We start from the raw sequence: 26,271 nt of genomic DNA on the forward strand, positions 1-26,271 counted from the left end.
CAGTAAAAAACAAACAGTTACAGTAGTCTGTGAAGAGTGATTTATGCTTGGTTGCGGCTTGTAGATCTGCTCTTTCCGGTGTGCAACATGGCAACCAAGTACAACTCGAGGCTTAACACTAAGCATGTCTGAAGTAAAATCAGACAGAAGTATAGCATGTGCTTAAATTCATATTTAGAAAATGTTTCAGAGGGGGCACGGTGGCACAGTTGGTAGTGCTGTCGCCTCACTGCTAGAAGGTACTGTGGGTACCGGGGCGCTGTGGGTGCTGGCGGCGTGTTTCCTCCTCCGCGCCATCAGTGCCCATACCCGAGGCGGGGTTGGCGAAAGGGCCTTTCTGTGTGGAGTTTGCATGTTCTCCCCGTATCCCCTAGGGTAGGTACCCTCACAAAAACATGCAGTAATCCTGGTGTCTAAACAAACTGCCTCCCCCTGGCCAGCCAGGGCGCCTGATGGAGGGGAAAGGAACTGGTTGGAATAACGTGTTCCTTCCACGCGCTACGTCCAACCAGGGAAACTCCCCCCTGTCAGGTGTAAAGGAGCAACTTGGACACTCAGGCTTGAAGGAAGCATGAGTTCAAGTCCGTTGCTCTCCCCATGTCCCCCATATATGGGGACTAGGTTGGCGGAGGGTGTGTAGAGCCCAGGATCACATTAGATAATTGGCACAGGGGTGAAAAAATGGTTTACAAAATCGAGGGATAAAAATGTAATAGAAAATGTTTTAGATGTCAAAGATTTCTGAGATGACGGAATGGTGATGGATGATGATGGTTATGGAAGGGGGAAGCATCAAGGGAAAGCTCGCATGGCCGACAAAGTCGTCCCTCTCTCCCATTCTCTTCATCTCGCTCTCGTCTCGCGCGCTGCTCTCTTATCTCATTCTTTTCTGGCCTACTTAATTACCGGCGGTGTCATAATAACTACAGCTATAGCTATACCGGCTCCTTCAAATGGAAGTTTCTCTTTTTGGCTCAATTTGTTGAGTGTTACACAGCGGGTTTTATCATTTGAGGGAGCAACCTTGCCTTTTTGCGGTGTCGCCTTTCTTTCTCCCGACGTCGTGGAGAACACTCGCGTCGCCTTCCCTTTTCTCTCTCGCCGAATCATTAGCAGACGGTTCCAATTACACCTGACATCAGAGGACAGCCCTGGTCCTTGGAAAAACGGGCCTCTGAATTAGTTTAGAGAAGACAAGAATCAAATCTCATGTCGGCGCTCCCAGCTGCAGCAGCCTAAGTGGATGAAGAGGTTGCAGATAGATGACGCACAAGTGTGTGTGTGTGTGTGTGTGTGTGTGTGCGTGTGCGTGTGCGTGTGCGTGTGCGTGTGCGTGCGTGTGCGTGCGTGCGTGCGTGTGTGCGTGCGTGTTAACGTGAACAGGAGGTGCATGTGGGTAATGTGCAAGAGTCAAATGGACAGCACTGGGGAGGCAGGCTTTTATATGGCGTGCAGGGGCACGTACGTGGGCCCAGGTGCACGCCAATCACACTGATGGTGATGGCCATCCATCATCTCACTGCTCCCCAAGCAGGGACGTGTTAGAGAGGCAGCGGCTGAAATCCCGTAAGAGGGCACTTTTGGACAAAAATAGCGGATCTACAAGCTCTCACCGCGTCGCGCTGCGACACCCGCAGAAACCCGTCCACCAGTGACATCATCGATGGTGAATCCAAGCTAATAGAAACGGCAGGCTTTCTTTTCCTGAAAAGTTGCAATGCAAAAGTTGAAGCCATCGTTCTCACGATAATAAAAATCTAAATATATTTGAAAACAAATCTTGTTTAAAAATAAATCTGCCTAATGATGATGTCACTGGTGGACGGGTGTCCGAACTGCCCAAAGCCCTCCTATGAGACACAGACTGAGTAGGAAAAACTGGTGGTGTTTTATCATTAGTGAGGACCAATTATATGAAGAGATGTTGAAAAGTGGTGAAGTGGTCCTTTAAGGCAACCGGCCGGTTCCACGCGCTGCACAAGGTGCCCTTTTTTTCCCACTTGTGTACCTGCCCCTCTAAATGTCTGTGCACGCACACTGGGAACCGTCACAAATATATAACATAAAACCGTTGATTGTGATTGTGTCACATGTACCGCATCATGTCGCCCTCTCTCTCTCTTGCGTCTCTCTCTCTCTCTGTGACGCCCGACGACAGTGGACCTGTTGGCGCTGAGCAGCCTGGCGGAGGTGTTCCGGGAGCAGGAGCTGCAGCAGGCGGAGCACGTGATGGACGTGGTGGAGGTGATCCACGCCCTGACCGCCCTCTACGAACGCCTGGAGGAGGACCGCACGGTGCCGGTCAACGTCCCACTCTGCGTCGACATGTGCCTCAACTGGCTGCTCAACGTCTACGACAGGTAGATATTAGTGACCTTCACGCCATGTCTTCCATCTATATCAGCGGTTTTCAACACCCCTTTTTCCAAACACCAAGGAAGGCCTTAAACTGCCTTTTAAGTACATTGTAATGCGTCATTCTCATAAATAAGCTTATAATACAAAGAGCCGACCTTAAAGATGGAGTGCCGTGATTGTATTCACCCTAAAACGTGATCATCAGTTACTATGATTAAAGTGTTAAAATTATGTTTCTATGTGGCCACAACCACCAGTTCATTAAGAACACCTGGTTTTCACCTTAGCACCACCCACCTGAACGTAAGCCTCGCCCACAGCTGTTGTTGTGTGATGATGGGGGAGGGGTTAGGGGAGGGGCTAGGGTTATGATGTCACAAAAAAGTGGTGTATTTCAATTGGGCCTTTTGACTCAAAGGCTTTCAGGAAGAAACCAAAATCACACCCGTGTGAAGTGAGTGGTGCAACTCTGTGTGGGGGTTCCCGGGGACGGGGGTCCCTGGAATGACAGAGTTTACCGTGTGGGGGTCCCCAGGGGGTCCCTCTACTGTACTGTCACTGTATTGTACTGTAACACCCCAAATCATCATATATACTGTGTGTGTGTGTGTGTGTGTGTGTGTGTGTGTGTGTGTGTGTGTGTGTGTGTGTGTGTGTGTGTGTGTGTGTGTGTGTGTGTGTGTGTGTGTGTGTGTGTGTGTGTGTGTGTGTGTGTGTGTGTGTGACAGTGGTTGTGAAAACCACAACCAAACGCTATTTCGTGCTCGGACAGACAGACCCAGGGACACTCATAGCTGTCTATAGACAAATTCACAGAGGGGTGCCCTGGGCGCGGCCATTACTGAGGTGTAATCCATGGAGCAGGTGCGCCGTAGGCCAGGTGTAGCTAATCAGTGCTGCTGCGCTTAATGGTACACCTCAGTAATGGCCGCACCCAGGCAACCCTCTGTGAATTTGTCTATAGGAGTGGTTGCACCACTCAAAAGTACACAAGGAAGACACATTATAACCACAGCTGGGGGTCTATCAGAGTAACGTTAACTCCATAACACATACAGAAAAGAGAAAGTACAAAAATCACGGCACTCCATCTTTAACATACAGTCTTACACCACCCATATCCTAACGATGTCCGTCCCAAAACACGGGACACCATACTACTTGTTGTAACGACCATAACCTCCCCATAACCCCCCCCCCCCCCTTCCCCCCCCCCCCCCCCCCCTTCCCCCCCCCCCCCCCCCCCCGGACCCCCATTTTAAGTGATTCAATGCTGTCCGAGAGGACAATATACTAAAGACCCTCCCCAATTACACAACAGGCCGGGCAGGATTCCAATCGAGCCTCCCCACAATGACTCAGTACAGACTCCTCCTCCTCATCTACACTCCTCCCTGGATTCATGTTCACCTCCCCCTCTCCTCCAGATTGACCGTCTCTCCCAGCCAAAGAGTCAACAGAGAATACAGTGAGTGCCATAAAGCAATAAATGGAAGTAAGGAGCAAAGCCCCAGTATTTTCCACCCTCCTCCCGGAGCCGTGCGTTTATTTGGTGGCCCTTAACCACCTGCTGCTGATGAGGGGAAATCAGCCATTTTACCCTCCACATAAATTTCAGTAATGACTTTTTTTGTTTTGTGCTTTCTCGATAAATGCCGGCAGCGAGTCTGAACGAGCGTGCGCGCGTGTGCGTGTCCTAAGTGTGTGCGTGAGTGCGTCTGTCCATGTCTGCCTGAAAGTGTGTGTGTGTACGTATGTATGTATGTGTGTGTGTGTGTGTGTGTATTTGCACATACAGTACCACTCAGAGATGTGTGTGTGTGTGTGTGTGTGTACACAACTGAGTACGCACAGTAAGTTGTAAGTGTCCATGTCTGCCTGAAAGTGTGTGTGTGTACGTATGTGTGTGTGCGTGTGTGTGTGTGTGTGTGTTTGCACATACAGTACCACTCAGAGATGTGTGTGTGTGTGTGTGTGTACACAACTGAGTACGCACAGTAAGTGTATATAATATGTTCCCCAAGAGGACATGTCTCGCAGTCAGGGCATGCAGTGGAGAGACGTATCCCCCCCCCCCCCCCCCCCCCAGGGGGGAACCACCACACCGGGGTACCCGGGACATATCGAAGATGGCACGCAGCACACAGTGAAAAGTGTGTGCGAGAGAGAGAGAGCTGCTGACAGTTAGTGGTCCCCGGCCGGGTCGGAGCGTTCGCTCGGTCTCCGGGGTCTCCTCCTCTATACTGAATCTTACCAGCAGAGCGAAAACGACAGCGACGTTTTTTTCTTTTTTTCTTCCCGTGACTCCCTCCCTCCCGCATTCGTCTCTGTACGGCTCTAATGTTCCCAGGGCTGACTCTAATGGTTTGGCGTGACGAATGCTCCACTTTCCATCCTCTCATAATGTTCCTCGTTCCAAATTACAACTGCTTGAAAGCATGCTTGTCTTTTAGCGACCGCGCCCGTCCGCCTCGACCCGCTCCGACGAGTCGGTGTTCTTCCTCCGTGGGTTTCCCAGGATGGTTCCCTGAGCCCGTTTTGCCGTTCTTTCCGTCCGTGACCCCTTTTGTCTTCTGCCAATTGTAACGCGGTTTAGCAGACTCTCTACAGTCTAGCCCATTTTGACCTGAGATCAGATTCTCAGTTTTCTGAAAAAGCTATGTTTCTATGTCAGTGGTTCTTCGATTTTTCAAAAATAGCAGACCTACAAGCTCGTAGCGCGCCACTCGGTGGCGCGCTATGAGCTTGTAGATCTGCTATTTTTCAATAGCTAAAGCATAACATGATGCTAACACCAAAAGGGGTTCCCGCCCAAAATGGGCTAGGAGACTTTGGTCTCACATAGCCAGACATAGCCTGACATAGCCTGCCTGGTGAAATCTAAATTCAATGCAGGGGTTAGAACAGCAGAGAAAAGCTCCACGAACACTATACTGCTTTGAAAACCAAAATGAAGGACCACCCCAAGGTCTTTGCATTGATTCTGCAAAGCTGTGATTTTTTAATAACTGCCCTTACACAAAATTAAAGATAAGATGTGTCAGTAGGCAGAGCTCTCCGATACGAAACTACCTTCTTTTATACTTTGACATAGTGTCGGATAATGAAAATAGCCCGATCTACAACGCATTGTGGATGCAAAGCGTTTGTGTGCTTGTAGATCTGCTATTTTCTGCATGCCATTTAGGCAAACGAGTCTTGGAACACCTGCTGTTGCCCCCAGACATGCCTCCCACAGCACAGCCCTGGTAGTATATCCCACATCAGTGCACACACACCCGTACACCTCAAGGCTATAAAGAAATCAACATGACCCCTTTAGCAAGGGTCAGCACATAACAGAATCCAGTGGCCTCACCACTGGAAAACAGAACAGGCTGTTTATGCAACTGTGCGTGTGTGCGTGCGTGCGTGCGTGCGTATGTGTGTGCGTGCGTGTGTGTGTGTGTGTGTGTGTGTGTGTGTGTGTGTGTGTGCGTGCGCGCGTGGTGTGTATGTGTGTGTGTGTGTGTGTGTGTGCGCGTGTGTGTGTGTGTGTGTGTGCGCACTGTGCGGTGTGTACAGCATGTCATTGTGATATATGTAAGGTTGCTCTTCTGGTTGTGTGCCCGTGGACATGACACGCTATCATGTGCCTTTAGTGACTCTTGGATTTCCTCTAATGCGATTTCACACCATGGCTGTGACCTGCACTGTGCCGCCTTGAGCCACATATAATTCCTGTCCACATTGTCATTCATTCTCCACACAGCAGAACCAACTTTAGAGAAACTAGGACAGGAAATATAGGAATTAAATTGTTTTTCCGTAATTCAGCGTCCCAAAAGCCCTGTAAACTTGAGTGTTTTTTTCTTTTTCCCTTTTCTTTTTTTTTCTCTCTCTCCCGCCAGCGGTCGCAACGGGAAGATGCGAGTTCTCAGCTTCAAGGTGGGGCTGGTGAGCTTGTGCAGCGCAGACGTCCAAGAGAAGTATAAATGTGAGTGTGCCTCTCGCTCATGTGCCCTAATGCGTCTCTTCCACCGCAAACAATGGAGCGAAACAAAACAGCCCTGATTGCCAGCATTACATAAAGACACCCACTTAGTCTAATGGAGGAGGTTACTCTATTGCCGTAATGGAGAAAGGCCCCCTGTACTTCTAGAAGGTACACCCAGGGCTATTTAGCCAAGTGTTTTATGCCAAAGAAACTCCACAGACAACCCCCCCTCTCTCTCTCTCCCTGTCTCTCTGTCTCTCTCTCTCTCTCTCTCTCTCATATCTCTTTGTCTCAGGCACTCCCTGCTTCCCATTTCGATTTTCAATTAGGCTGCGATATTTTATTGGAGCCCCGGCCCTGGGGTAAGGAAGGAAGGCTCCTTTTACTGTCTCTCTCTGTAATGCTAGTTTATGAGCCAGCCCCTGTAAATATGGGTCAAATAGACTAGAGAGAGAGAGAGGGAGAAATTAGAGATGCTTGTAGTTGGACCCAGAACAGCTTGCAGCTGGATACCACTTCCCAGACAGCATGTCTGTCGAACCCATGCCAAGTTTATCCATGATGGTGCACTGCAGGTCTCTGCCAACTCATAAAGACTAGAACTATAGCAACAATACAGATTTGGGGTTCAATCAATGGGATTAAGCCATTCTGGACGGGAACCTCTTTTGGTGTTTTAACTAAGCATTATGTTATACTTTTTAAATGGTTTTTTTTGTGGCTTTCGCCTTTATTTTATATTTTTTATGGAGGGACAGACAGTAGGCCGACAGGAAATGGGGAGAGAGATGGGGGAGTGACATGCAGTAAAGGCCGTCGGGATCTGGAGTCGAACCCGCGGCACACTGCCAGACTGGATCACCAGCCAAGGTGCCTGGACCACTGCGCCATGGCCCAGGCCCTCTTTTGGTGTTTTAACTAAGCATTATGTTATACTTTAGCTATTGAAAAATAGCAGATCTACAAGTTCGCCACTCGGTGGCGCACTATGAACTTGTAGGTCTGCTATTTTTGGAAAATCGTAAAAATGCCGCACAAATCTTTGAAATATATATTCTTTCAGAGAAAATGTTTTTTTCTACATCAGGTCAAAATGGGTTAAATGAATCTGTGCTCAGATTGTGTGTTCTGTCATTGGTCAGGGTGGGCATAATGAGAGGTTGCCAGGTTGGCCTGTTTCTTCTTGCCACCCCGGCTTCAGAGCTCCAGCGAAATAACCATTTTGACAGTCATCTTTTTTTACAGAAGCGTTTATAGTACAGTAGATCTAAGGGTTGTTGGTTGCCGTACCAGACAGAGATGGATTTTACTTCCATTCCAATAACACCACCTCACCCCAGCGAACCGGCGCAACCCGGGAAAGAAAAAAAAAGATAAAAGAAGATATATAAAAGTAACTTCTCATGAGAGAGACAACCTGGTGTGTGAAGATACATTTTCCTGACACTGCTAACTATATACAGACATCATATCTGGATTGTGTACTGAAGGCACAAGGTCTTCTGGATTTATGATCGGACAATTCATATAAAAAAAAATAAACACTCTACCCTGCCAAACAGACGCCACACGCTTGTCTGTTTTGGCATCCCCATTTAGGAATGTCATTATAGGTTGTGATGAAACGCATTGTAAGCTTGTAGATCGGCTAGTTTCGCTATTCATCATACAAAGTATACAGTGCTTCTAAGTGGTTAACCCATTTTGGGGCGGGAACCCCTTTTGGTGTTAGCATTATGCTATGCTTTACCATAAAATAGCAGATCTACAAGCTCATAGCGCGCCACCAAGTGGCGCGCTACGAGCTTGTAGGTCTGCTATTTTTTGAAAAATCGAAGAACCACTGACATAGATAGAAACATAGCTTTTTCAGAAAACTGTCAGGATGTAGAAGACATTTTTATAGAATCTGATCTCAGGTCAAAATGGGTTAATGTGCAGGTGGTAATGGCAGGTGTCCCTGTGTGAGGTGAAGGATTGCACGGTTGGCAGGGGGGGCGGTGAGCGCGGAGGCAGAACCCCATGCATGCTATTTATATAACTGACAGCAACTTCCCAATGCCTGTCACCTGCCTGCCATCTCCTAGGATTGTCAACTATACCCCGGAATTCAAATAAGGGACAACCTGGAAGGGCGTCCATTATTTTTGCCCAGAAAAAATCTCACCATATACTGTAGATGTACAGTTTTTGGAATATTATATTAACAACCTGAATCATAGTATATGCAAGACTTGTAAGCTGTGTTGTTATTGATTGATTCGCCAAAAATGTGTTATTTTCAATGGTAATAGGTCATCTCGCCCCTTTTCCATCTCGCCCCACTACTCTACCTAGCTGTAAATAACAAACATAATTCATGTTTGTGATTATTTAAAAGGTATTATCATATTAATTTATCATTGTTAAGTTCACTCTGTATATCCACGGGCATAATAGCATGATGATGCCATTACAAAACATGGGCCACATGGAGGAAATGTGATTAATAAAACGAAATGAACTGCTAGAAGGTCATAAATTAACTTAATTAAGCAGTCACCGTCTCTGTGACATGTTGTTCTTTCTAAATTGTACAGAGTATAGAGATCGACTACTATGCAATCAAATAAATCTGTATACAAGATAATTTCAGATTTCAGAGAGGGAGGGAAATACTAAATTAACTGTTAACTACATTAAAAAAAATTGCGGGGGCGAGTTGGTAAAAGGGTGAGCAGTCTTTTCAATGAGGGAACGGCCTTTTTAGTTTCCAAATAAGGGGACCATTCTGTTGTCAAGGCAGACAGTGAACCCAGATGCAGAACACGCAACAAGAAGACGTCAGTAGACAACTGAAGTACGAATTATTAACCAGCAGAGGGAATCAACCGAGGACCAATAAACGTCTCTCGTTTCATGGAACAAACACAGCTTATAGTCTTCCTAATAGATCTCCATGCCAAGTCTTCCCCGGTTGGAGCTGCGTGGGAGGCAGGTCTTGAGTGTTACTAGATGCCAGACATATATGAGGTTCTTATCAACTGTAGATTCAACTGACCTAATAGTAGAAGCACCAGCTATAGCCGAGAATATAACATGAGTACAGAGTCAGGTCACACTGCCAGGTGTTAGTAGCCATGCTGTAGCCTCGCTATCCAGGCTTTTATTTCAGTTCGCTACGGCTTAAAAATTGAAAAGCCTGGGGGGGAACGTGAGACGTTTCCTGCTCTAGGAGTGGGAGTGAACTACAGTGCAGAGGGGCCGTACGTCGCTCTCAATAAAGTGACGTCGGTTTTTCTCTGCTGTTTTGGCTCTGATCGGTGAACCGATATTTCTCCAGCGCTCGCTCCAAGCGCGCCCGTCGCCCCCTCTTGACCAGAAAGCACGCTGGGGCTGGGCCAGGGCTATAGTAGCCAGGCCAGGGGGGATTGCAAGTTTTGGAAGACATCCAGGAAATATATACACCTGTAGAATGCAGCCACAACCTAATAGACAATCAAGGAGAGCATGTCAGAATACAGATAGGACTTGGCAAGCTGCCATGACATCTGTATTTCAAGGCAAGTTGGCAACCAGAGTCACAACTAACTCCCACAGAGCTGAGGGTTCTTTCAAAGTCTGACTTAGAAAAGCATCAACATTCTGAGCCTTGTTGTCTGTGAACTAGCCTCGGAAACCCAGTTTTTTTTTCCAGGGAGAAAAAAAAAGTCTGGGTCCGAGTCCACTTCAATTCGGCATAGAGTAGTGCAAACATCACTCACTCTCTGCTGATTTCTGATCGTCTGCACCTTTGTTAAATTGACACACACGCACACATGTACACACACACACACCCTCCTCTCTCTCTCTGTCGCTCTAAGTAATTAGTCTCATGTCGCGCAGCTGCGCAGAGTTTCTCCCGGCGGATCCTGCCAGGAGCTGCCTATGCCATAAAAAGCATAGGTGAGATCTGTGAACAGACCAGGCCAGCCTCCCAAAGCATCCTACAGCTGTATCTAACCAATGATGCAGGAATAAGTACTCACATTTCTTACGGACCACTTCACCACTTTTCAACATCTCTTCATATAATTGGTCCTCACTAATGTTCATGATAAAACACCACCATTTTTTTCCTACTCAGTCTGTTTCTCATATAGGAGGGCTTTGGGCAGTTCGGACACCCGTCCACCAGTGACATCATCATTAGGCAGATTTCTTTTTAAACAAGATTTGTTTTAAAATATATTTAGATTTGTATTATCGTGAGAACGATGGCTTCAACTTTTGCATTGCAACTTTTCAGGAAAAGAAAGCCTGCCGTTTCTATTAGCTTGGATTCACCATCGATGATGTCACTGGTGGACGGGTTTCTGAACTGCCTTCCTATGAGACACAGACTGAGTAGGAAAAAATGGTGGTATTTTATCATGAACATTAGTTAGGACCAATTATAGGAAGAGAAGTTGAAAAGTGGTGAAGTGGTCCTTTAAGTAAAAGTATCAACACCACAATGTAAAAAATTGGCATGAGTAAAAAGTACAAAAGTATTGCCATCAAAATGCATCTTTTGAAAGTAGATTTAGAAGTGATTAATGTATGTGTTTAATTATAACAATCAAAATCTACAAATTAACTATTAACTAAAGTTATGATTGTAGTAAATGGAGTACTTAAGTACTCCATTTACAGTACTGTACTACTAGTATTGAAACATTGAAAACCTGTATTTTTTTCCTACTGTACTGTATGTGTTTTATACTGTGATGTACGTATGGATCTCCCTGGGTCTGAAATAAAAGAAAGTATTGATTGATATACTTTCCAGTTTCCACTTCACCTAACCGAAGGTTGACTAGATTCACATGCCAAACAGAGGATTTCATCATCAAGAAAAAATGTTGTTGACAGAATGCTGTCTTGAGGAAAATGTCAAGGTTATTCTGAAACGAGTTTATTATTATCAGAAAAATCATTTTTCGCGGGTAGGCGGGCGGGCGGCTCAATTCTCGAAATGACAGATGTCCTGATTTGCAGTGCAATGACTCATTTCCATTCAGACATGGCACGGAACAGGAAAATGAGTAACTCGCGGGTTTGCCAAGCATATGTAGGGAGGCGTGTACTGTGTATACAGTATATATACAGACAGCTGCGACCATGAGCGGATGACAAGTATAACCCATTTTGACCTGAGATCAGATTCTAAAAAAATGTCTTCTACATCCTGACCGTTTTCCGAAAAAGCTACGTTTCTATGTCTGTACGTTCTTTGATTTTTCCAAAAACAGCAGACCTACAAGCTCGTAGCGCGCCACTCGGTGGCGCGCTACGAGCTTGTAGATCTGCTGTTTTTCAATAGCTAAAGCATATAACATAATGCTAACACCAAAAGGGGTTCCCGCCCAAAATGGGATAAAGGACCGTTTTCCCCGTGCATGCTGTCAAACACAGACAAGTGACTGATCTGACGGTGCTCGTGTTGTTCGGGGGCTGATTCTGATGGCCACGCTTGTGTGTCTCCCCTCCCTCTCTCCCCGTATACTTGACAGACTTGTTTCGCCAGGCGTCAGGCGCCGCCGCCGGGGGGCTGACGGATCAGCGCCACCTCAGCCTGCTGCTCCACGAGGCCATCCAGATCCCCCGCCAGCTGGGCGAGGTGGCCGCCTTCGGGGGCAGCAACGTGGAGCCCAGTGTCCGCAGCTGCTTCCGCATGGTGAGGGACGTTACTTTACTTTATTTGTTTTATTTGGACAGGACAATGCATATTAAATTACACCCTGAACGCCCAGGACGAAGTTCTTTGTCCTTTCTATTAGTAACGCCCGAAGCCCAGGACGAAGTATTGTCCAAAAGACAAAGTTTATTGATACGAGAACAGATCGCATGGCTGTATAACCCAAGGGGCGCCTCCTGGGCTCTCCTCTGTGACGCGCAAGAGTGAGACGTCATCGAAAAACTCCCTCCTCTGTTTAGCTGATGAAAACGAAAATCTTAAAACGTTCATAACTCGCGATCTAAATCATCCCGTCTTTTTCTGAAAAAAGATCCTGTGTTAGACGGCGCTCCGCGGTCCAGTCGCTAGTCTCGATAGATTTATTCTTGTCTCCCGTTGTTGTCGATCGACTCTAGAGTGGTGTGGCTATTGTTAGCTGCTACTAAAGTTCTCAACGGGCCCAAAAATGGAGGCCCGGCCCGACCCTACCCTAACTGGGTCGGCCCGAGGCTCGGCCCGACCCTAAAAATAACCATAATGTTAAGACCGAAGCCCGACAAAAGGCCTGACAAAAAAGGCGCCGTGGTTCAGTGTGAAAGTGAGAACGGAGATCAACGGACTTATCGAAATAAAGGATGTAGGCCTATGTAACTCACGTTAGAATAGGCTGTTTCATTTCCATCATTTTAATTCCAGACAGTGGTGGTGGTGACTGGTGAGTAAATAGCAGCTGCAGCTCCCTCCCTTTAGTTTCCTCTGAAGTGAAGTTGCTTGTTGCGTTTAAGTTATATCACCATGGATCGTTTGGTCACTTTGGTGACATTAATTAATGATTAGGTTTTATTCATCGCAGCCAGCTGGGTTAACAATGAGATAGCTCAGTGCAACGTGACGAAAACCTGACGCTTCAGCTATCGTGTGATCCGATTGATCTTATAAAACATTTAAGCATATGGCAACTTGGCAAGATAACTGGTTAGAAGCTCGTTTGGTGCGCAAACCAGAGGTAAGCCAGCGGTAGCAAGCAAGTCTCACACCGTTCACTGTTCTCTCTACTGTACTGCCTGTGCGGGACTGCGGGCTGCTGCTCTGGCCTCGTACACACATGCCGGACGGACATGATCTGTTCTGTCTGTGTTTCATGGCCGCCTCAGGCTCAATGCTTTTCCAATGGAAGTCACGTGGTTTGACGAAACACTTTGATTCGTCACATGTTCGTCCGACATGTGTGTCCGAGGCCTCGTAGTCTGAAATGCCAGTGCGATGCACCCCCCCGCCTCCAGTCCTCATATACACATTACAACCACATTACACAAATAACATAATTGCTATTTTTTATTATAATAACACTCGCCCGGCCCGGCTAATTAGCATAATGTTTGGGCCCGGCTCGGCCCGATAACGTCGGGTCGGGTCGGTACCGATCGGGCCAGGTCGGGTTCGGGCAGAGTTTGAGAACTTTAGCTGCTACACAGACATGCACAGCAACTTCCGGTGCACCGGTAAAAGTGGTCCGGGCGCTATAAATGATGGGCACATGGATGAAATAGTTCCGGGCTACTAAGGTGTTAATGGACGTCACATGGACGTAAATACACCGGATATAGCACGGTTGCTAATTTTCATCCGCAGTCCTCACAAGAAACACAAAACGGAAAACAGACAGGCAAACAGTGGAATACATTTACATAACATTACATAGGGAATACAGCATAAAATAAAATAAATACACCTAAAATAATCATGAATGGTTGCAGCTTTGGTTTTCAAGCAACCATTTTTTCAGATTGTATTTAAAAGATGGAAATGTAGCACAATCCCTTATACGCAGAGGAAGGCCATTCCATGCTGCACTACCCTGTACTGAGAGGACATGAATGTTGTCCCGCACATACTACTAGTACTGTATCACGACGTAGCACGTGTACATGCACACATACACACACAGTGCGTGTGTGTGTGTGCTACGTATATGAAACGGTTAGTTGAATAATCGAATACCCAATTATTCAATTAAGCAAATTGAATTACATTTGTACAAATGGGTTCAGTGATGTACTGTACTGCAAGGTTCCCCAATAGGCGGCCCACGGGCCATTTGCGGCCCGCAGAGCACCCCCTTGCGGCCCGTGGAAGATTTTTTTTGGGGGGGGTCCCAGATATAAATGGCATTAAATGGGGGTCAGTAGCCTATGCATGTCAAACTGGGCATCCTTTTCAAATGGGGTCTTGCCCTGAAAATGCATTTTCAGGGCAAGACCTCGACCTCACGCGTGCGGACTCGGCCCCCAGCCTGGTACCCTAGTCAAAATATGGCCCTTGAGGAAAACTAATTGGGGAACCCTGTTGTACTGTGTCATGTAGACAGACGTGCCATTTACAACTTGGGTTTCATATTATGAAATGAAAAGTCATGTTTTTGATGCTTTATGGTTAACGTAAGCAATTTCTGTTTCTCAATGTCTGGTTTTGGTTCAGATAACTTAACAGGATCGGTGCCGGACATTTACGGCAGTCTAATAGCCTAGACTGCCTATAAGTCTAGAGTTACCTTTGAACAGCCACTGCACCGACCGCTGAGATTGCTTGTCATGAAAATCCACTTTTAAACCGGTGTAATCGCTTGTTGTATAGTGTTGAAAAATATACCAAGGTGTCGTCGACCACAACAACAGCCTCCGACGGTGGCGGCCGCGCGCTGCTAGGCAGCTTTCCTATTGTAAACAACAGGGACTCAATTTCCCATAATACTTTGCACGCCGGCGCGACAGACCTTTTTGCGATGACGTCATCAAAACGCGCCTCTTATCCCATTCTGTCAGATAGGAGTGAGCCAAAGCATTATAATGGCATGTGTCTGTAGGTCAGGACAGTCACGCACCAATCTCAAGCTGGCCGTACATCCTTTGATTGATTGATTGATTGAAATATGTATTAACAGTTTGCAGAATTACAGTACATTTCAAGCACAACTCAATACAAAGACTATTAACTGTTAACTGTGAGTGGACGACCCAATAAAGCATTACACTTGTTTACAAGAGGGTCCACCATGTTCAAATCATCAAAACATTTAGAGACGTACAAATAGACACTTCTATATATAGCCAAAGAACAGAACAGGAATTCATCATAAAGGAGGTAAAAAAAGGGAAAAGAAACATATACAGTGAGGGGGAAAAAGGGGGTGGGTGGTGGGGGGAGGGGATTCAGATTCTACGGGGGCCAGTTTCGAATTGCAGCCGTCCGTAGGTGCCCTTTGAGAGCGGTTTTGAAGGAGTCAAGGGATTCGCATGTCTTAATGACATGTTGGTAGGGCGTTCCACATTTTGGTGGCATAGGAGCGAAATAATAATAATTATAATACTGTACCTAATTAAGCAGATCTGACATTCACTCTTATATGCTAATAAACATCACTCGATGCTATACCACCAAATGACAGCTTGTCTGTGAATAAATCACTTCAATCAATCAGGGTTGCAGTATTCGTTCAGAAAGAGGACACAGCTAATAATTTGAGACACTTGAGCTAAAGAGCGGTGTTTGAAGTTGAAATTAATGATCAGGAACCATTTCAAATATATTAAGTCTATTATGTTCTATTGACTGTGTCTCCAACTCAATAAGACTTTAACTCATTTTGGGCGGGAACCCCTTTTGGTGTTTTAAACATTATGTTATAATTTAGCTATTGAAAAATAGCAGATCCACAAGCTCATAGCGCGCCACCGAGTGGCGCGCTATGAGCTTGTGGATCTGCTATTTTTGAAAAATCGTGAAAATATTTATTTCAGAAAACTGGAGGATTTGGAAGATTTTTTTTAAATTTCGAGGTCAGGCCTAATTGGGTTAATACCCTTGCGAGCAGTTTATAAATGGACCGGCTCAGGAAATGAGCTAATGTTCGTCTTCGTGCTATTATATGTACCGTGCAGTACCCTACCTAAATGCATCAAGACGTCCCCTGAGCTTATTTGAAATGTTGCTAGATGTAGGCTAAACATTACATCGCGTTAATAATGCATCATATGTTACATAACATGTAACATTATGATACATTATTAATCGTACATTATACAGGTTGCCGTTAATGCACTATAAAAGCGGTAGTAGATAATGCATGGGGCAGTATACTGTACACAACCTATCACTCACGACCTCACATTAATGTACATGGAAACTGTGCTTGTAGAACATGGTTGGATTATTGATATGATGAATGTCAACCCGTGCCCTATAGTGCCCTATAGACACTGGCCCGTTTAGACCTGACGCCGATTTTTTTTTGCTAAAGTATAACATATAATGCTTTAAAACACCAAAAGGGGTTCCCGCCCAAAATGGGCTAGAAGACTAGAATTGACTGTCATCAAGCTCCTTGGAGGTGTGGCTATGTGTACTGTAGCATCATATACTCTTTATCTGTGTTGCCTAATTCTATTATAATTGGTTTGTGACTTATTTGATGCCTTGGAAAACATTCAGAGTCTATTAAGGAAATGTGTAATTGTATAGTTAGTCTATCTCATGGGTCATGGTTTACCTTGTTTGAGTAGATTGTCCAATTACTAATCATTGTGGGTGGGTCTCACCTGGTATATAAGGGAGGCTGGAAATGTTGAGGGGAGAATTTCTCAGTTGGCTTGAGACAGCAAAGAGACAACACCAAGGGAGAGCTGCCAGGGTCTTCAGGGAAGGCATAGCCTGTTTCCAGTTCCTTTAGTTCTTGGTCTGTTGTTTTTGTTCAGTTATCAAGTGTTTATTTCTTACTTACGGTTTTTGAAAGTGTATTTTGGCCAGCATTACTTTTGCAGTATTATGTTTTGCCTCAGACTCCGGACTGTGCAACAATCCGATATATGGGCTGTTCATCCGTTTTGGAGGTAAATAAATACAACAAAAGATCTACATTCTTGGTCTTTGTCTATTCTTGGAGCCTTGAGCAACGCTCGGCAACTCGATGACTCGGTGACAGTGCAGCTTTGCTACAGATAACAAGAGTCAGTGGTGACGATATCGACGGTGCAACCGGTGCAATGCGCCGGGAGTGGACCCAGCCCCCCCCCCCCCCCCCCCCCCCCCAAGGGGCCCATGAAGGGGGGAGAAGAAAAACAAAAGGTCAAGGCGACGGTGAAAAGAAAGCCAGGGTACCGAGGCTACTCGGGTCGCGTGAAGAGTATACAGGGCCGTAGGAGACACGGGGGTCCCGGGGGACTAGTCCCCCATGGGCCGCGGAGCCGCTCACGGCCTGGTCGCGAACCGTTTGTTGGGCCGCCGGCCACGGGGGAAGAGAAAAGGAATAAAAAAGCCTCAAATAGGGCAGGCACTTGGACCATGCGGCCGCTGACTCGGAGGGGGGAGTGAGGGCTGCCCCAGCCCCCTCCTCCTTACCTGCTGTGTGATTACTTTTTATTTTATTTCTCAAGCACCTCCGCTGCTCTGGCTGGGCTGTGCCTGTCACGTCAGTGTTTAGATGACGGCCGCCCGGTGGTCGCGCTTCTCGGCTCGTGCACAAAACCACAACAATGTTAACTTCGGGAGAGAACGCCAGTAAGCACATAAAAGTTAACGACAGATCTACTAGGCACATGGGCATATGGAACGAACGTACGCTTAGCTTGATGCTAACGCGACTCCCCCCCCCCCCCCCCCCCCCCTCTCTCCCTCTCTCTTTAACGTGCGATAGAGAGACGCGTCTCTCTCTCTCTCTCTCTCTCTCTCTCTCTTTCTCTCTCAGCAGGGAATCATAGCTTCAAATTGACATTGGTTGTTCAAGTTAATTGATGTGTTGATGTTATTATGGTATTTACCATAGGCAATATGCCAATATTGAAAAAAGTTAAAATGACCAGTGAGCAGGCTCATCAATAAGGTAAGATTTGCAATAGGCTATTTCTGGCTATTTTTCGTGTGGGCCGGTACCAATTGGACCCCTCCATCTGTGAAGTACTGGATACGGCCCTGAGAGTATAACACCAAGGATTGATTCCTCAGTGATGTCACTGACTGACTGGTTTATAAACAGCTTCAGGTCTGTACTACTTCCGTGTTGCATAACAGTGACATCACTGGCCAGTCCTTCTTGGTATCTTTACCGTGGCCTTGTTTCAACGCGACGTGTGTTTATGATCAGCTGTCAGCAGCATAACAAAGCTCAACTATAGCCTAGTTTGTCACGTTCGGCATGAAAGACGGGGTGGGCTAAACAAAATATCTGGGGCCTATCGGCAGGTCCGTATGCCCCCTACAAGAGTGTTATAAGTAAGGGATAATGTCTGGCTGAAGGTCACCTTCAGGGTGATTGAAATGAAATGAAATGATTACTATATTTACCCAGGGTATCTGGGCTAAGCTCAAGAACTTGTTTCCAGCCAGGCCCTGCTCATAGAACACATTTCATCGTAGTGGTTCAATGCCTTGTTCAAGGGCACTTCAGCGGTGGTAATTTTAACGTGTCGGACCGCTGATTCGAAACTGGCGACCTTCCGGTATCAAGACCGCTCCGCAATCCGTTCGGCCACCGCTGCCACAATGAACCACCTCCGTTTCGCTTCGGAAACAAGTGAAGTGAGCGTCGATCAAATGGAATATCAATTTCCGGGTAGAGCATTGTCTATTTCTCGCTTCAAATGCTTTCAAAAACATTCTCGAAAGCGTGTTGTTTAGTTAAATGACATTGTGTGTTAGTTTACACGGCTGTCATGTTGGGCACAGCCAGGGCAGGCCTATATACAGCATAAAATCCAAGCGGCCAGGTGCTCCGAGCCTTTGATTATAGGCAGCGGTCTGTTATAGAGCTGAGTGGTCATTATCCAGAAATAACACACCGCTGCATTTGTCGATTGACCAATCAGAATCAAGCATTCGACCAAGCCGTGTAATTATAGATAATTAGTGTCATTATTCCACTGTAGTTCCAGAAGATATCTGTTTGTGTTTTGTGTATGGCGGGCTCACGTTGCAATAATATTGTATGTATTATATGCTTTTATCGCTCTCAACAACATACCTGGGTTGCTTAACCCATTCTAGGCGGGAACCCCTGTTGGTGTTGCTTACAGTTGGGTGCCACCGATATTGTCCCTTATCATTTGACCCATTTAGGCCTGACCTCAACATTTTAAAAAATGCCAGTTTTCTGAAATAAATATTTTCACGATTTTTCAAAAATAGCAGACCTACAAGCTCGTAGCGCGCCACTCGGTGGCGCGCTATGAGCTTGTAGATCTGCTATTTTTCAATAGCTAAATTATAACAATGTTTAAAACACCAAAAGGGGTTCCCGCCCAAAATGGGTTAACTGTCCTTTTGCGCAGATCACGCAAACCTCAGCAAAAAGAAAAGGACAATATCGATGGCCTCCAACTTTACGTTATACTTTAGCTATTGAAAAGCTTGTAGGTCTGCTATTTTTGAAAAACCGTGAAAATGTGGCGCGAATCTTTGAATATATATTATTTCAGCGTGTTTTTAACTCAAATATTTGCTTCTGGGAGGACCCTGAAACAAGATATTTTCAGATGGGGGGGTCAGCGGCCAATTACATTTATTTTTGGCCGTCCTTGACATGAAATATTGAGCACCACTGATATAGAAACATGAGGTTTTTCAGAAAACTGTCAGGATTTTGTAGAATCTTTTCTCGGGCCTAAATGGGTTAAGACAGTCGTTCCCTGACGTACCGTGAGATAAGTTCATGTGTGCCTCCTTGGGGATTTTTGTGACTCAACCAGAGCTGCACTTCTCACTGCTTCGCCCAAAAGTAGGGATGACGCGTGGTTACGTCTATCTTTAGATTGTATAAATATTGAATCAATTGAAAAAGAGCTTGTGACTCTAAATATAATAACTACATTGGATCCAATGGAACCATTATACCATTTCCTCGAAAAGTAGCTTGTTTTTGACAATGCAAAATGTCCTCCCGACAGTGACGATAATTATGGGCTGTATCACAGAGCCATCAGACAGACAGACACCCCTCATTCTTAACCCATTCTGTACGGGAACCCCTTTTGGTGTTTTAAGCATTATGTTATGCTTTAGCTGTTGAAAAATAGCAGATCTGCAAGCTCATAGCGCGCCACCGAGTGGCGCGCTATGAGCTTGTAGATCTGCTATTTTGTAGGTCTGCTATTTTTGAAAAATCGTGAAAATGCGGCGCAAATCTTTGAATATATATTCTTTCAGAGCGAACGTTTTTTTTTTTTTTATGTTTTTTTTTTGTGGCTTTCGCCTTTATTTTATATTTTTTATGGAGGGACAGACAGTAAGCTGACAGGAAATGGGGAGAGAGATGGGGGAGAGACATGCAGTAAAGGCTGTTGGGATCGGGAGTCGAACCCGCGGCACACTGCCAGACTGGATTACCAGCCAAGGTGCCTGGACCGCTGAGCCACGGCCCAGAGAGCGAACGTTTTTAACTAAAATCTTTGCTTCTGGGAGGTTCCCTGGAACAACATATTTTCAGATGGGGGTCGGTGGACAATTATCATTTTTGGGGGTCCTTGACATGAAATATGGAGAACCACTGATACAGAAACGAGGTATTTCAGAAAACTGTCAGAATTTAGAAGACATTTTTTTAAATTTCGACGTCAGGCCTAAATGGGTTAAGTAAAGGATGCTTCATTCTACTCCAAGCTTACAATATCGGCCCATACAGTATAGGTGATTAAAATAAATACATTTTTTTCCGTCAACATGTCAAACCGTTTTACTAGTAGGTACAATGCCCGTGGAGGCCGTCTGGCGAGCGGCCTTGCAGGAGCAAAAAGGCTGCTGTGTGAGTAGGGGTCAATTATATCAGTAATTATTGGGAACGCAGTGAGCATTTACTATGAGACCCAGCAGATCATGTCTGTCTGTCTGTCTGTGTGTGTGTCACGCTGTAACACCACCCGCCCGCCACCAGAGGGCGCAGCTGTATCACACACAAAAACACACACATGCACGCACACACGCACGCACACACACACACACACACACACAAACAACTTAACTTAATAAAAAAAAACTTAACTTAAAAAAAACTTAACTTAAAAAAAAAACTTAAAAAGAAAAAACTTAAAAAAAAACATAACTTAAAAAAACATATCTTAAAAAAAATCTTAAAAAGAATCTTAAAAAAAAAAAATACTTAAAATGAAAAAACGTAACTTAAAAAAACGTAACTTAAAAAAAATCTTAATTTAAAACAAAAAAAAACCTTAAAGTACGTAATTTATTCTAATTGTTATTGCAATTTACGAGCTGCGTTCGCTTCCCGCGTTCGCGCGTCTTACTAATGAATCATACAGTACGGGACTAAAATACATCTGGTAGCAATGTTCCCTCTCGGTCTGAGCAAACACTCAAACCTCCTGAGCAGACATCAGCAACTACTGAGCAAACATTACGTCACCTTGACACCAACTATCCAAACGTTAGATAATGCTAAGTGAGCGCCCCTCACTTCACACAGGTGGGATCTTTTTCTTTTTTCCCAAATGGATTTTGGTATACGAGTGAATCAATGTATAGTTACATAAAGTTACGCAAGTTACAACATTTTTATTTTATATCAAGGTGGTAGGCTAGCAATTTTAGGAATATTCAGTTAGTCTATATCAGTGGTTCTCAACCTTTTCAGGCTGTGACCCCCCAAAGTAATCATATTTGAACTGGGGACCCCCCACCCAGACAAGCAACAGAATGGTTCCACAGATAAATATTGTGAAAATAGCCGATCTACAAGCTCGTTGTGAACTTGTAGATCGGCTATTTTCACTTATTGTTGCCTCTTTCTTTATCATTTAATAATCTGGCCAATGTTTGACCAGTTTTTATAGCATGGTTTGCTGATTACTTTTGATGCAGTAATGGTATTTTTTTCTTTTAGAGCCTTTGAGGTATTATAAAAGTCTTAAATTGTCACTTCACTGTCATCTGGGGTCCCCCCACCCCCAAATCATGTGGGGACCCACAGGTTGAGAACTACTGGTAGGCTATATGAATACTCAATATTGCTTTACATGGGGGGGCATGAGAAAACGGAAATAATGTATTGGGACACACACACACACGCTCACAGCCTCACACACACACCCGAGTTTGTTGGTTTGTGTTTTTGAACTCCTAGTTTCTCAGATTGTCGAACGTCAGCAGCCCCTTTTGAAGAAAGCTGTATTAACAGATTGGAGAATTACAGAGAGGTTCCATATGGGGCTAGACCGCTAGAGATTAACGTTAGCTTCCACATGTTTCATTCACAAGCACACCGGACTGTCTGGAGGCTTGTTGTGCTGTAGTGATAACAACGTTAGCTAACCAGCTAACGAGAAGCTAACGTTAGTCCCCCTCTCTTGTTGTTGCGCACAGCCGTGCTTTTATCCACCCTTCCATCCGTTCGCCTTTTAAATCTAAATGTCCCATCAACGCACGGGTCCAAGCAACGCCAGTTTATCTGGTTCTTGGGGTTTCATTAACACTGACTGCTGCTGCTGCTGCTGCTGTTACGTCTCCACCTCTAACGCCAGGGCTCCACCGGACGCGTTGCGTCTCCGTCGCGTGCGTCAAACGCACCGGTTCAATTTTAATGCACGCGTTAATGTCACGCAACACGGGCAGTGGAGCCACCCTTCATTGATTAAAAAGGGAACATTCCCTGACGGTGACGGAGACGCGACGCGCCCGGTGGAGCCCCGGTGTAACGGCCGGGCTCCACCGGGCGCGTCAGCGTCGCGTCTCCGTCACCGTCAGGGAATGTTCCCTTTTTAATCAATGAAGGGTGGCTACACAGCCCGCGTTGACAGAGACGCGACGTGTGCATTAAAATTGAACCGGTGCGTTTTTTGACGCGACGCGACGGAGACGCAACGCGTCCGGTGGAGCCCTGGCGTTAGGTCCCCACTCGCGCGCAGTCACACACAGGAGGAGTAGCCTCGGTCCCAGGCAGGGGGAGAGGAGAGGAGACCATAGAGTAATAAAAGGAGGGGAGGAGACCTATCTGTCGCGGTCGCCTCGCCTGTGTAATCTAAATAAATCTAAATAAAAAATAAAGTGTGGGCAAATGTCGACTCGGGATAGGTAGCCTATTATTACTGTAGTGATACTCGGGGCAATTTCTTTTTTAAATAAAAACTTTTTTTTGTTTTTTTACACCAGCGTCTGTGTCTGTGCGCGACAGATTTCAGTTGTGCGCGGGGGCATTTGGCCATGTGCGCGCGCACGGGCGCACCTTAGGGGGAACATTGTCTGGTAGTCTTTGTTACATGTGTGTTTCTGGCATGTTGTGTTACAGTAATAATTCATTGTCCTATTCCTATATTTGGTGGTGTAAAAAGCACTGTCCCTGGAGATGATGTTGGAATATGATGATGCCCTTAAAGTATTTGCAAAGATTTTCAAAAAATGCCAAACATTGTAATTTGTCCAAAAATAGTAGATGGTACTTTCTTTAACTTATTTTTTTTGAAGTATAAAATAGTTAAGTTGCTTTAAGTGCTTAATTGCAGCAAGAAATGCCACGCATTGGTCAATGTTTTCTGTCGAGCACATATTTTGACTCGAGGCTATAGTCATCATGCACATTCCGGCATGCACCTATCGAAGACAACATTTTGTTTTTGTTTGACGGTGGCAAAGTCGCAAAGCATTCCAAATATGGTTAAAAGACTCCATCTGCTCAGCACGCTGACTAGCAACATGGTGGCGTGCTCAGAATAGCCAATGCTGTCTCCAGGTGCCAGGCATGCCAAGGCTAAGCTGGCTACTCAACCAGAGAGTGCACGCGGCGGTTTCTTCATCCCCCTGTGAACCTAGCTATACACGGCTATGCACCACAAAGACCCCTGTGAGCCCCGCACATGCACTTAAACCATTTTTACCTGAGATTCAGATTCTAAAAATGTCTTCTATACATCCTGACAGTTTTCTGAAAAAGCTATGTTTCTATGTCAGTCGTTGTTCGATTTTTCAAAAATAGCAGACCTACAAGCTCGTAGCGCGCCACTCGGTGGCGCGCTATGAGCTTGTAGATCTGCTATTTTTCAATAGCTAAAGCATAACATAACGCTAACACCAAAAGGGGTTCCCGCCCAAAATGGGCTAATAGAGCACACACTCTCAGCCTCGCACTCACAAGCTAACACACACACACATTAATTATTCTGCTGCGCTTGAGCGGTGGAAGAAAGCCTTGGGGAAATCAACCTCTTAATGCATCTCTGATGCGCACTTAATGAAGAATTTAGCACATTACGGATTTTCCGCGCTTGGCGAGTCGTTCCTTTTTATCAGTCCGCCGAATAATACCTTCTTATCCCTGGCATTGCCAACAGGTTGTCTTGTGGGAAGCATTGCGGCGCAAACCACGCACGCACGAACAAACACAAGAACAAGCATGTAAAACATGCAGGCAAAGGCGTCACAGGAACGCTTTAGCCCTTTTTACGGTTGCTCTCGATTTACATTTTTCTTTAACAACAGCAAAGAGCAAGCAGCTCTTTCTGCTGCTACTTTGAAAACCTTAAAAATGAAGAATAAAGCTAAAGACGGGGATTCAAATGTTGTTCTCACTTAATACGCTCCTAGGACACGGAGAAGTCATTTTTATCTGTGGGGGTTTTCTTTCTAGTAGTCTTTGTAAGACTATACACTGCACAAATCCTAGAGTCACAATTTAACTCTGAAAGCACACTCTCAGAATTAACACATTTTGGGCGGGAACCCATTTTGGTGTTTTAAACATTGTTATAATTTAGCTATTGAAAAATAGCAGATCTACAAGCTCATAGCGCGCCACCGAGTGGCGCGCTACGAGCTTGTAGGTCTGCTATTTTTGAAAAATCGAAGAACCACTGACATAGAAACATAGCTTTTTCAGAAAACTGTCAGGATGTAGAAGACGTTTTTAGAATCTGATCGCAGGTCGAAATGGGTTAAAATAACACTCAGCATTTTGCAGTGCGGGCGGGTGCAGCTGGCAGCCATAAGAGCGGGAAGCACACCTTCCCCTTCTCATTACTCTAATATGCACTCGTGCCCAGATCGGCATGCGCTCTATATTTGGGTTGTTTACTTTACAGTCTCCGTCCTCCCCCTTCCCTTCCCTTCCCTTCCCCCTGCTGCCCCTGCACCTTCTCTCCGCAGGCCCCCGGGAAGCCTGCCATCGAGGTGTCCCACTTCCTGGAGTGGATGAGCCTGGAGCCGCAGTCCATGGTGTGGCTGCCCGTCCTACAGAGGGTGGCCGCGGCGGAGTCGGCCAAGCACCAGGCCAAGTGCTATGTATGCAAGCAGTGTCCGATCAAGGGCTTCAGGTAGCTGCGTGTGCGTGCGTGTGTGTGTGTGTGTGCGTGCGTGTGTGCCAGTGTTGTTTTCGGCGACTAAAACTAAGACAAAAATTGTTCGTCGACTACCTTTTCTCACTGATGACTAAATGAAAACTAAGCTATGGTGACGTCAACAAATAAAAATTGACTAAAATGTTAGGAAGGGACAAGAGATCCAGTATAAGTCATCTTACACTTGGTTGCATGCTGAAAATAGCAGATCTACAAACTCACAACGCGTCGCAGCGCGACGCGTTGTGAGCTTGTAGATCTGGACTAAAACTAGACTGACACTAAAACATTCCAGGTGACTAAAATATGACTAAAACTAAATGGAGTTTCATTCCAAAGACTATGACTAGACTAAAATAGAAATGTGCTGCCAAAAACAACACTGGTGCGTGCGTGCGTGCGTGCGTGCGTGCGTGCGTGCGTGCGTGCGTGCGGACAGAAACACACCTGACAGAAACACACACCTGACAGAAACAAACTGCTGTATGCACATAGATAGTGAATATGAATGATTTAAACTGGATAGATACTAGACAAACACACATTTTGACGTGCTGTAAACAACCCAGCACAGCTCTGCCTGGTCCCAATTGACACGCCAGCTGCTACTTCGCCCAAAACGGAGAGCAGTACTTGACGGACTCGTTTGCAGGATCATTTGCAGCTTGTTTGTCAACAATCTATTAATTGTTGCCGACGAATAGGTCACGTAGTCAATCGATATTGATTCCTGCCTTTGCTAGGACTATAGCTGCAACACTAGCTTAGCGTGAGACGGGTCCGTTAGTTTGCAATTGACACGCAAATTAATGGTGCTATCAGCGAGTGTAATCCATTGTATGTGAATTTGCTTGTCAGAGTTATTGATTTTGGAGGCATCTAATACACTCCCGTGCACGCACGCACGCACGCACGCACGCACGCACGCACGCACG

At 45.7% G+C, this 26,271-nt stretch overlaps 1 protein-coding gene across 1 annotated transcript in view; it reads left to right on the forward strand.

Moving 5' to 3' along the window:
• drp2 (dystrophin related protein 2) overlaps positions 1–26,271 on the forward strand; it is a 201,813-nt gene that overhangs the window by 107,148 nt on the left and 68,394 nt on the right. Inside the window, exons 11-14 of the mRNA XM_079520405.1 lie at positions 2,159–2,360; positions 6,249–6,334; positions 11,848–12,011; positions 25,146–25,312. Coding sequence (XP_079376531.1) covers positions 2,159–2,360; positions 6,249–6,334; positions 11,848–12,011; positions 25,146–25,312 — 619 coding nt within the window. The remainder of the gene's footprint in view (positions 1–2,158; positions 2,361–6,248; positions 6,335–11,847; positions 12,012–25,145; positions 25,313–26,271) is intronic.

Source organism: Electrona antarctica (genome assembly GCF_951216825.1).
Source record: "Electrona antarctica genome assembly, chromosome: 1".
In the NCBI taxonomy this organism is placed as follows: Eukaryota; Metazoa; Chordata; class Actinopteri; order Myctophiformes; family Myctophidae; genus Electrona; species Electrona antarctica.